The following is a 12,213-nucleotide window of genomic DNA, read 5'->3' as shown; positions in this document are numbered from 1 at the left end:
TCGTCCTTCACATGTTGGAAACGCCTTGCGAGTTGTCCACGACGTTATCAGACAAATTGATAAGGAGCTGAGCAAGGCATCTCTTCGTCGCAGCGTCGTCTCTTAAAACAGACGAGAAGGTAGCATCTCGCAGGGGTTCTGGTAGGCATTGGCGAAGAGCTTCACGAGCTCGGGCGTTGTCGCTCAGTCTACATTCACGCCACAATTAGTCAACAGAAAATTTTGTCTATGTTGGTGATCTTTTGCGCCACTCACCTAAGGAAGCATCGAACGACGTGCTTGAGGAGCCGCTGAGTCTGGGACTCGACAAGCTGAGCGACCATGTTGCTCAGCACAGTGCCTACAGCATAGAAGCGCTCATAGGTGGCGCAGATATAATTGAGGCCGTTATCGTCCAGCAGAATCTTCTGAACAATAAAAATGGCAACAGTCTTACTAAGCTCTGAGCCAGTCTCCATGATCCTAAGGCACAGAGGAATAATCTCCGTAGTGAGGAGAAAATTGATAACGTCCGAAGAGTCGTTCTTCACCAAGGCACCGATAACACCCAGGGAAGTTAGTCGCAGATATTCAAACGGTCGGGACTTGGACGTCGTATTTAGAAATGGGTACAAGAACAGAGGGATATGTGCTACAGTCCGCCTTATTAGCTTCATTATTCAACACTGTGGCCCTCTTGGCAGCGGTGAACTGACCGTTAAGAAACAAGGTCCGGGTATCATTATGCGACGCAACACACTGGAGTAGCGCCAGAGCATTGCAAACACGGTTTGACGCAATAGCTGTGAGCTGCGAAGGGTTGAGCAGGGTGTAGACGGAAATTATTTCCTGTAAAAGAGAGGTCATAACTCCTAAAACAACCAAATCCGTTAGCGTAAACTATCCTTTTTGCCAACGGGCATCCAACTTTTCAGCCGTGGACAAATGCTCACCGAATGAGTGCCACAAAATGAGAGCTAGTTCAGGCACCTGTTCTCTCTTCTTGCTCAGCTCTAGTAAAGCTGCCTCCCTCGTGTTCTCGTTTAATAAATCGGCGATGTACGCCATCGTGCGCCGATTATCTTCCGAGATGTTCTCGTGGCCGGAATCCTGGGCATGAGCACCTCCCATATTGCCACCAGCGCCGCCAGCAGAATGATTACCAGCCATGCGGTTGAAATGCGATTGTTGTTGCTGAGCCTGTTGTTGTTGCTGCTGTTGCTGCTGTTGCTGCTGCTGCTGCTGTTGTTGTTGTTGTTGTTGTTGTTGAGCAACAGACACATGGCTCTGCTGGTGGTGCGAAGCCTGCTGGTGCATCCAGCTGGAGTCGCCTTGTGGGTTGTATTGGGGGTGCGTATAAACGTGCGTCGAAGACATCATCTTGGGCAAGAAGGCGGAGTTGAGACGGGTATGTGTTTTCAATTCAATCTCTCGCTTCGGAATGGGGTCGAAAAAATGCCGGATATCGCGCGTAGAGTTATCGGGTCAGGAAGCCCGGGGGGCCAGAGCTTACTGCGGCACCAGAGATATGATAGCGCTTGAAGCGACTTTGTAGAGGCTCGGAAAAGGTGTCGTTCAAGACGAGCCCGCTGGTCTCACGCAGACAGGTTTGTGTGTTGTGGGCGGAAAGGCGCGAGAGCTATTTGCTGAGACCAGCAAGAGGGCGAAGGCAGCTCGATGGGCGTCTGAGTCGTGCAACAGGTTGCACAGTGGGGAGACACAGAAATAGGTGAAAGGGCAGGAGAGTAACGAGTCGCTATGCGAATGCAGATGCGACAATAGGCTCGGCAGGCTCTTGGAGACGTCGTGGTTGTCGAAGGGTTGCCGTGAGGTGGTGGTGTCTTCGTGCTCGGACTGCGCCCGCTCCACCGCCTTGAGTCTTTTGACCTGGTTGAGGCTCCGCTTGATGGCCGAGCCGATTGAGCAGTACGAGCCGCGAGCAAAAGCCGTTCCTGCCTGGCGCCTGCCCGACACCTGCCCTCCCGTGCACGGGTCAGGAAGAACTGCCGTCCCTGGCCAATCAACAGTCAGATCTGGAGAAATCTTGCTCAGCCTCGCTGCGTTCCTCACCCTGACGCAGCCCAATGCAGGCCGTGCATTCTGAGCTTCTGACAGCACGAGCATATTGGCGCCGTCTTGTGCTTCGACCAGCCAAGAGTCAAAACACCAAAATGCATGATGGAGACTTATGAGCTGTCGAGTGACTTCGGAGCGGGCTCCATGTGCTACTGTCCACCCCGTAGAAGTTACCAAGCTACCCTATACTTTGGACTGCCTCGGCCCGAGCTCGATTTCTGCATCACCCACGAGGATTTGTAGTAGCCAACAGTTGAAAGAGTCCTATCATTTTTCCTTTGCATGTTGGACCATGCAATGCGGGTTTACCAGCCAATATCATTGACAGTCTTCCCTGTCCACGGAGCCGGGCAACCAACCGCCGTTCATCCTCCAACTCAACCATCATACATATCCATACCAAGGTACACTCAACTGGGACACAAGTTCATACCAGCAACTAGTCAACTGCTGTGTCATTACCTATGTTTCTGCCTCTCCTATTTGACTACCATATATGCTATCTGAATAAAACCTGCAACCCAAAAATCCCACCCAAGAACCCGTCTAGCTCTAGGGTGCCAAAAAAATGCTCTCACTCCAAATGTTGTCTAGAGTGCTCTCAGAATCCTGTCATTCAACGGAGAAGGCGGAAGGGAGTAAAGAATATTACACAATGAATTGTTTGAAACGCTCGATATGCCCTTATACAGACATGATGCTTGTATTGCTGTTTGTGCATGATTTTGCTGCTCGGCACCACGGTATCATGGCCCACATGAAATAGAACCTGTGTCTGGCACCCAAGCCAATACTCATAGGCTCGGCGTCTTCACTCGTCCCTTTATCAAGCCGTGAGAAGCAACATAACAGAACAGTGATTTGTGTGCTCAGCATACTTGCATTCCCCCCCAATCAATGAACGCCCGAATGGTGCGACATAATCATCATCTCAGTTCGGAGATAGTGCTTGTCGCTTCTGGATGCGACTTTGGGGCATCTAAAGCCGCAGGTCTCGTAGTATCTGGTCTGCCATGTTCTTGAACTGCCACGTGTTGCCTGTCATCCGCTTGAACTGGATTCCATGCAGTGACAGGAGAGGTACTTTGACAATGAAGATTTCAAATTCCAAGACCATGCTCTCGCCAAGGTCACTTTGAACTTGGGTGCTCGTTTCGCCTGGTGCTCGCCTCGTAGTGCCGCCATTTCGTCGAGGGATGCTATCCACCGACGTCTCCGAGTTGGAGTAGCTGCGGTCGCGATCAGAACGATCCCGATCAGAGCGGTCTCTCTCTCGATCTGGTCGATCACGGTCTGGCCGGCCGGGAGTTCGAGGAGTCGGGGGTTGGCGTTGTTCTCGGTCCAGCTCTCGAATCTCTTCTCGATCATCGTTTCGCATTAAGCCACCGAAGCTGAAGCGACGTCGATGGCCCGGGGTCTGACCAGGGCTGGTTGGGGGGTCATGTACCTTGTTCAAATCGATGCTTGGAGTGTGTCGGCAGGAAAAGCCTCCCTTGATCTCTGTGAATTCAACGTTCAATTGCCTGAGAACGCGCTTAATATCCGCTCGGATCGCCGGTACGGATTTGCCAGATGTTGTTGATACACTGAATAACCCCTTCAGGAACACGGGCTTGGCCAATTCGGCGCTGTCAAGTCGATCCGTAGACACGCCACTTTGATCTGGTTCGAAGTCTGCCTCCTCGGGCACGTCAGCTTCCTGAAGTCCTTCGCGTCTCAGGCGACGACGTTGGATGCTCTCTCGACGGGCATGACCCAATGATTTAGTCCGCATAGAGGCCGATCTGGAGTGAGCCTGGACTCTCTGAGATGTCCCTGACTGATCATTTGACACAGACTGTTCAGAGCCACTGGTAGCAGCGGCCTCCTTGGGTAATCTACCGCCCTGACGACGACGCATTTCCGCTGAATTAACACTAGTAGACCGTCCTAAACCTGATCTTCGACTGTCCCTCGTGCCATGAGCGGACATTGGGGGGCTGAGTAGCGCACTGTGCTGAGGCTGGCTGCTTCCTGAGCGAATCGGCGGGACTGGTGGTTCATCACGGTCCCGCCTACCGCGGCGAATGCTGAAGCTCTTCTTGGGAGTTGCCGGCGATGGTGCTGGATCGGACGGAGAGTGAACTTGCACCATGGGGGGATGAGAACGATCCTTGTCCAGTCTCTCAGGTTCTCGGCGCTTCCGAGTGCTGAACCTTCGAAGCAGTCCCGCCGCAGTGCCCTCCTTCTTTTGCAGCTGTTCAACCTTGGTTTCTGGCGCAGGAGGAGGTGGTGGATGCCCATGCGGTCTCGCTGACTCTGGTGCATCGTCTTCGCCATGAGTGCGGGCACGGGGCCTTGTCCGTCCCCCAGTGGGCCTTTCGCCAGGCATCTCATATGCAGTTGCATTGGTATGAGCTGCCTGAGGAGGCGCAAGCTCTGGCATAGTGTCGGCACCCTTTTCACGTTCTCGATAATCTCGATCTCGATGATCTCGATCCCTCTCCCTCTCCCTCTCCCTCTCCCTCTCCCGTTCCCGAGTTCTCTCCTTGTCCTTCTCCCTCTCTTTATCTTTCTCATGTGGGCTGCTTGACGTGACAGGGACTTGCTGAGATGGCTCACGGTCTTGCTTCTCCTTGACAAGATAATATATAGAGAGGAGCGGACTAAATGCGTAAAGAGGATCGTGACCTAGTTGCAAGGTATCGCTGCTCGGACCCGTCAAAGTGTCTCTGCTATTGGAAGAATTTCGTCTCTTGTAGAAATCGAACCCAAAGCCTCTCTTCTTCTCGGCGTCTTTGGCAGGAGGAGGAGCCTCTCGTTCTCGTTGATACATCTTGACAGCATGTTGGTAGTCCTCGGAGTCAATAATTTTGCTTAGTTGAGCCCGTATAGTTTCAGGAGACCCAAAGTTGAATCCTTGCATGGCGTGGATAACGTCCGGATCCAAGGGATGAATTAGTGGTTCACGGACAGGGAGGTAGTTGTCGGGAGGTCCATTGAAGCCCTTTGTCATCCAAGGATGGTTCATGACTTCTTGCATTGTAGCGCGTTGCTTGGGATCGGTCACCAGCATGCGGGACATGAGATGTTTACATTCTAGGAAAGAGTCAGCAAATTTGACAACCTTGCTGGACATGCCGTAAGGCACGTTCCCATCTATACGTATATAGGTATACATGGGACATGAGTAATCACTTACCGCTCGAAAGCCAGCTAGGGTAATCTACCAAACCCTTTTTAATTTTGGCATGGAGAGCTGGCATGCTCTGGTCGTCGAATGGCACCTTACCACAGACGAGGACGTAAAGCACAATGCCAAAGCTCCATACATCAACCTCTGGACCTGTGTATGCTCTAGCCTGCAAGAGCTCAGGAGCAGCAAAATAAAGACTTCCGCAAAAGGTCTTTAGGTGGCCTCGAGGTGAGAAGAGATTGCTGAGACCGAAATCAATGATTTTGATGTCACCAGTTTTACTAATTAATATGTTTTCAATTTTGAGGTCGCGATGTACGATGCTATTTCGGTGGCAGTAGTCCAGTGCACTGGCGATTTGGCGACTGAACTTTCGAGCTTGTTTTTCCTTGAGCTTGCCGTGCGAGATGATGTAGTCGAGCATCTGGCCGCCATTGACATACTCGAACAGCATGTACCAGTGGTAGTTGGTGCGGACGACATCTCTCATGCCGCAAATGTGGGGATGATTCAGGAGGGTGACAAGAGCAGCTTCGCGGGCGGTTCGAATCTCCTTGGACTGGTCGGCTCGCTCCTTGTCTGCACGACTCTGATGTTCCTCGGTCGAGCCGCGAGGGACTATTTTGCAAGCAACCTGTAAAGCGGGCAAAACAAAGGGGTTAGAGCATTGCAATCCAAGAGGGGGCGGTTGGTGGATGCCCAACCGGGCGCATCCCACGACAAGGCGAGACATCCGAGGAACATTTATTCGGGGAGGGGCAGACGGATGAGGAAACAAATAGACAACATGGACGACATGGAAACTATTATGGGAAAAAGGGGGGACGTCATGACGAACCTGTTCGCTGCCATCTTCCTTGCGGGCAAGCTTGACTTTGCCCATGCTGCCCGCGCCGATAGTCTTGCCAAGAATCCATTTCCCCGATTGGGTGGGAATAGTAGTGCGTGATCGGGTCTGTTTGCTGGCAGAGTGTGACTGATGATGAGGGTCGGAGGCGCCATGGGAGGAAGGGGGAGCAGAAGGACTGCCATTGTTTGTAGCGACGGCGGAGGGAGCCATGTCGCTCGAGTGATGGGGTTGGTGATGGTGTCGTTGGGAGGAGGAGCGCGTGCTGGCCTGGCGAGCTATGGATCGGGCAGCAGCTTGGGACGAGGAAACGGAAGGGGACTCGGTGGCGGCGACAGCGCCCCTTGTCGTGGATGGAAGCGACGTGCGATCTCTGCTGGAGCTGCGCTTTGAATGAGAATTGGATGCTAGGTGTGAAGTCTCATAGTCATGATGGGGGAGAATATCCTGGACAGGGCGCGAGGACGCAGTGGGCGACGAAGACGCGTGACGGTGATGATGATGGCGCTGGTGTTGGAGATGCAGCTGCGGGTGGTGGTGGCTCAGGTGCTGCTGGGGGCCGGTGGGGCGGGCAGCAACAGCGACAGTAGCAGCAGCAGTAGCAACGGCAGCAGCAGTGGCAGCGCTCTGGTGGCTGGTGCTGTTGGTATTGGGGGCACGCTGGAGACTGTGACGCGGGCTCTGGTTCTTGGCCTGCCTTTGATTCTGGACGTGGCTCCGCGAGTTGGAGTTGGAGTTGGACCTGGACCTGGACCTGGACGAGGACCTGGAGGCGACGGGAGTGTTGGGCGCTGTGGAGTCTGAGCTGGAGGCCGACTTTGGCAGCGAGCAAGCGGCGAAAGCTGAGGCTCCCGACGATGCGGACAGAGGGGGTCGAGAGGAGCGAGCAGGAGAAGCAAGAGGAACAGGAGATGCTGATGCGGATGCTGATGCGGATGCTGATGCGGATGCCGGAGCGGATGCCAAAGTGGTTGCTGCTGGTGACGAGGAATAAGAGCGTGCTGAATGCTGGGATCGCCCAGACGTGGACCTGGTGGATTGGGACCGGGATGGGGTCAGTCCATTCACTCCATTGGCATTGCGAGACGACGACGACAATAATGATACTGAGGGAGAGGCTGCGGAGCGGTTATGGTGTGTGGCCATGGCAGCGGGGGCAACAGAAATTGGCGGCTCCGGGGAGTACGAAGCGCCGGCAGTTTTGAATGCTTGGTCAAGCAGTCGAGGTGACGTCTAGTTACTGGTGATGCGACTATCGTCAATGGCCCAGATGTCGTGACGAGGAGGACCAAAGAGGATGGAGCAGAAGAAAATTTCAAAGCACAGCAACTGACCGACAGAGGGGAAAAGATGAAAGCTCGACTACAAATCTTTAAAGGGCAACAGACAAAAGGAACAAAAAGACAAAAAGGACGCCGTAAACAGCTGCAAAAATCCTAGAATTCTCTTGGCCAACTGTGCCAAACTCAATGCGCCGTACGATTCAAGGCGCGAAGCGATGCGCACAGGGGGCGCTGCTGTGTCGCCAAAATAACGGCACCCGGGCGCCGATGCATTAGTTGATGCTAACTAGAGCTGTTTGGGACAATGGCTTGATCCGTCCTGGGCTTTGTCTGGCCGTGGAGTATGCAACGTACAATACGGAGTATGTTATCAAATGTCGCTACGCATGTGTGAGCTGGAGCGGGCCGTCGGATCTGGCGTGGTCTGCCGAGCTGAGCATTGATTGACAAGAAAGACCTCACAAGACCTCACAAGACCTCATAAGAAACCGGGCATCTTGAGATTGGCCGTGTTGGTGAATCAATGCAGCCATCATCAGCTGCCGACCATGAAATAAGTTGAGGCACTGCCCGGGGTCCTGGTCAGACAAGATTACAGACCAGCGTCCTCGAAATCTGGGTCGCGGGAATAAAAAGCCGACCATGATATGTCAGAGCACCAGACGCTCGCATGCATCAACGGCGTCGTTCAATCACGCCCAACTGGCCTGGCCTATGCTGCGCAACCGACGACACGAGGGGCGCAGACATTGGCCCTTGCTCTCGTGAAGCACGAAGCATGTGGGCAAACGCAATGTACCTGTGCTAGTACCATGGATGCACTCGTGCCCGGCCCAGCCAACCAGCTTCCTTCCTTTTCTTTTTCTCCTTTTCTTCTTCTTTGTCCCGCGTCGAGGGTTGGACGTCGGCTGGATTGGGGATGCTGCATGTACAAACATCTGGTGACGCTTCAATGTCTTGCTTTGTTCAAGTTGGCACCCAGACCATCGACTTGACAAGACGAAATTGCTGATTGACGACTCCCAGTCGCCAGAACCCGTATCGACCTTTGACTTCTCGACAGATGGACTGGTCCACTTGACACTTGCATAGTCAAGTGCCATTGAGCGCAACATGCATATATGCAATTAACAACTACATGACGATGATTTGTACATGGCCTCGCAGAGACATTGACCGAAGCAATCGAGTATAAATCTAGGTTTTTGCCAAGTCAAGTTCGTACACGAAATTCTTGCGTCATCGTACAACCAGCCCAGTCGCCGGTTGTTGCAATGCCCTTGAATGCCACACTGGAGTGGCACGTCGACAAGTTCGTATCTACGGGTATTGGCGTCCAATGCCAATTACCTGGTCGGCAATGAGAGGCCTTGCCTCCACACGCTAACTAAACCTCCCCTGGACCTTTGTTCTCTCTCGTCATGCCTCATGTCGCCGTGTGAGCCGAGGTGGATGGAGGTGACTGGATTAGACCAGCCTCGTGTGTTTGACCGTGGATTGTGATGGCGTATATGCTTCAATGTGTCCTTGTCCAGTTGAAAAAAACAAATCATTGAGCCAGATTTGGTGACCAAAAGACAAAAATCCTTCTAACCAACACCGGTCTATGTAGACATGCCGGTTCACCAGTTGACATTACCTTATTACCTTACCAGTCTGTCCAGCCCACGAGATACCCAGTACGGAGTAGGTACCTGCCAAACTGCCCAGATGCTGAAATGCCAGGTGGGTAATAGTAGTAACTACAATCTAACCCCTGTAAGTTTAGCCATGAGTGACCTGACAAGGAAGTAAGTGGGGTTTATTTACAGGGACTTTTCTGCTAACAGGAGCTCTTTTTATTTATATTAATGGCTGTTAACTATAATATAGGTTAAATGACAGGGGAGTAGTGGGTCTTGTAAGAGTAACCTTTATTGATAAGAGATTTTATCGCGTTATCAGGTACTTTAAACCCCCATATGCTCTCTGTAATAGTGATATCTCATTGGCTTGAACCCCCCTTGCTATGTCACACCTGGCTAAACATTCAGGGTCTGAATTGTACTACCTATCCCTTTGGTTGTGTTAAGGCTTCAGTCGGGTATCTGCAGGGATATATATCCAATGAGATGCTAAATTTAAGAAGGTACATTTAATTACTAATAAGTTAAGTGATAATTAGAGTACTCATAAGATAATGCTTTACAAGTCACTACATTTAACTCAATACAGCCCTAACGCGATTAACGGGTCGCCTTACGTCACCCGCTATCAGCATGGGCATTGTGGGGCTCGTGACCTCGCTGGAGCCTTAACACAATCAAAGGGATCCAGCGACCAGGCATCACCCACTGTCGCTTATCGATAACAGCATCCAAGTCTCCAACAGCCTTGCTCATCCGTCGCATCATCACCTTTTTTAAAAAGCAACCTTTCAAGGCTAAGTAACAATAACGAACAAGCCTGATGGAAGCTTTATGGCCCCGGAGCCACCATGTCGTACAAGCGCTCTCGGTCGACGTTTGAGGCAGACCTTTACGCACCGTATGCTCTTTTTGGCACGCCTCTGCCCGACGAAACCGACCCGCGCGACGATGGCTCATATTTGCCTCTGTGGAAACAAGACGTGAGGGACGAAAAGGGCAGAAAACGGCTCCACGGTGCCTTTAAAGGTGGTTGGAGTGCAGGGTACGTGCTAATTGGAGCTGTAGCGCAGTAGTGATGCAACGTCCAAATCTAATAATCATTCCACAGCTACTTCAATACTGTGGGCTCCAAAGAAGGATGGACGCCGTCTACCTTTGTCTCCAGCCGCTCAAACCGTCGCAAAGATGATACAGCATCAACCACAATCAAAAAAAGAGCCGAGGAGTACATGGACGAGGAAGACCTGGAGGATGCAGCGGAAGCACGGCAGCTCCAAACTTCGCAGGCCTTCGCAGGGCTGGGATCGTCCACCCAGGATGAAATGCGCGATGGCGGGCTTATGGGACTATTCAAATCATCCGGAGACACAAAGGGACTACAGCTGTTACGCAAAATGGGCTGGAAAGATGGCCAGGGAATTGGACCCAAGATTCGACGGGGTGCCAGACTCGACGTGGGAAAGAGCGGTGCTGGGTCTGACAACAACAAGATGTATCTATTTGCTCCCGATGATGCCCAAATGATACAATTTGTTCGAAAAATGGATCGGATGGGCCTGGGACACCAAGGCGGCGCGAAGTTGCAGAGTCTGGGAAAGACTGGCGATTCAGACCAGGACAGTGACGATGACGATGACGACACACTGGACAAGAACAGCAGACCGTCTTTGTTTTCTGCAAGAAAAAAGGAATCGAAATCTCAAAGGGGCGCTTTTGGCGTTGGTGTGCTAAACGACACCGGCTCGGATGAGGAAGACCCGTATGAGATGGGGCCCAAAATAAGATACAATCGCGTTATGGGAGGGGAAAAGAAAAAGAAGAAGAAAGCTACGGCCGCAGTGAACCCGTCTCTCAAAAAAGCGCCAGTATTTCTATCAAAGACGGCCAGGGCTGGAAACAACCTTCGCCGATGTCATGATGGCCGGCTCCCACTAGATGGGTTCGTCCTGGCAAAAGTCGTCGAGGATTTGGCAGCTGTTCTGTCACAATACGCGCCACCCCCTGTTCCCGAGGGTTGGAAGTCATCCAAAGACCCGTTGAACATGGGGGATTCTTCTAAATACACTTCGACTGCCGATGCTGCAAAAGTATCTACCTTGGACCCGAGATCTCGAGCGGCTCTTCTCGGTGAGGCAGCCCTCCCGGGCAAGTCCGTCTTCGACTTCATATCTTCCTCCTCAAGAGATAAGCTGGCAGCTCTATCTGGGAAGACGAATCTCCCGCCTGGTTTGGGCCAACTCCCCGAAGGCCACGCCCCACTGTCAGAAGATGAAAACGCCAGGCATTATGGAATCAAGTTCCCAAACTGGACCAATCCACCGCAGCAGCAGCTCTGTCCCGTAGCTCGGCTGGGCCATATGCAGACGACGAGGCAAAGCGTGGCCGCTACAGAAAATACTTGATGTCTCAGGCGAATCCTGGGCAAGATCTCCCAGATAAGGCGCCGAGAGCGACAGATGAGGACTATATTCGAGAAATGAACGAATTCTACAACTGCGCCAGGATCTTCAAGCCCATGACAGGCTTCATGGCGTCAAGATTCACTACATCCAAGACGGTTCTTAATCAATCATCCAACAACAGCAACGAAAGCGATAGCAAGACACGGACAGATGTACTGTCAAAGCCCGAACCAAAGAGTAGAGATCCGGCTGAAGAAGCCGCAGTAGTAGGCATGTTTGGACACATGACGCGCTCCGTGGAAGATTTCTACCCAACAAGGCTGCTTTGTAAGAGGTTCAACGTACGCGCTCCTGCACATGTTGCGCCAGATCGCGAATCAGATAATACCGCATCGACGCCAAACAAGAGCGACAGTCGGACGATGTCAACGCAATGGTCCATGTCTGATTCGAATGTTTCTGTTTCAGTACCCCTGGCTCTAGAAGCACCGACGTCATCAGGCGCTGTAACGCCGGTACAGCAGCCGGTGGAGGTGAATCCAGAGAAGAATGACGCCGTCGAAGGCAAAATAGCCAATGCTGATGTGTTGAAGGCAATATTTGGAGATAGCGATAGCGAGTAGGCATGCAGATGACGTAATGAATGAAAGAGGATACCATTTGGAAACATCACAGCATGTGCAATATGCTCTATTAAATTAGTCGGTTTAATTACGACTGCACTGACGGATCAACAATTCGCATCTTGCTGGAGATGCAAACCCATACTGATATCCAAGCGGGTATGATGGCCTGTATACAATATATCCATGGATTATTTATG

General features: G+C 52.0%; 4 protein-coding genes across 4 annotated transcripts; 2 read left to right on the top strand and 2 right to left on the bottom strand.

Annotated features, from left to right (window-relative positions):
* Positions 1-7: 7 nt before the first annotated feature.
* On the bottom strand, positions 8-1,359 carry rcd1_1 (RNA-binding protein, CCR4-NOT complex subunit Rcd1; the record flags this gene model as incomplete). The annotated part of the gene is made up of 4 exons (XM_066116121.1): positions 8-188; positions 256-631; positions 696-851; positions 933-1,359. The coding sequence occupies 4 exons, from the start codon at positions 1,357-1,359 to the stop codon at positions 8-10; spliced, it is 1,140 nt and encodes a 379-aa protein (XP_065978003.1).
* Positions 1,360-2,328: 969 nt separating this feature from the next.
* KIN2 (Serine/threonine-protein kinase) lies at positions 2,329-7,593 on the bottom strand. The gene is made up of 2 exons (XM_066116120.1): positions 5,237-7,593; positions 2,329-5,133 (listed from the first exon to the last, which is right to left on the bottom strand). Exons 1-2 carry the CDS (start codon positions 7,221-7,223, stop codon positions 3,035-3,037), a joined length of 4,086 nt encoding a protein of 1,361 aa, XP_065978002.1. The 5' UTR covers positions 7,224-7,593; the 3' UTR covers positions 2,329-3,034.
* Positions 7,594-9,836: 2,243 nt separating this feature from the next.
* On the top strand, positions 9,837-11,390 carry J3458_000406 (uncharacterized protein; the record flags this gene model as incomplete). The annotated part of the gene is made up of 2 exons (XM_007816429.2): positions 9,837-10,030; positions 10,097-11,390. The coding sequence occupies 2 exons, from the start codon at positions 9,837-9,839 to the stop codon at positions 11,388-11,390; spliced, it is 1,488 nt and encodes a 495-aa protein (XP_007814620.2).
* Positions 11,391-11,464: 74 nt separating this feature from the next.
* On the top strand, positions 11,465-12,013 carry J3458_000405 (uncharacterized protein; the record flags this gene model as incomplete). The annotated part of the gene is made up of 1 exon (XM_066116119.1): positions 11,465-12,013. One exon carries the CDS (start codon positions 11,465-11,467, stop codon positions 12,011-12,013), a length of 549 nt encoding a protein of 182 aa, XP_065978001.1.
* Between the last annotated feature and the right edge of the window lie 200 nt (positions 12,014-12,213).

This window comes from Metarhizium acridum (genome assembly GCF_019434415.1).
Source record: "Metarhizium acridum strain ARSEF 324 chromosome Unknown scaffold_1, whole genome shotgun sequence".
Classification (NCBI taxonomy): domain Eukaryota; kingdom Fungi; phylum Ascomycota; class Sordariomycetes; order Hypocreales; family Clavicipitaceae; genus Metarhizium; species Metarhizium acridum.
Note: the sequence above shows the minus strand (reverse complement) of the source record. Positions and strands in the feature narration are given on the sequence as shown.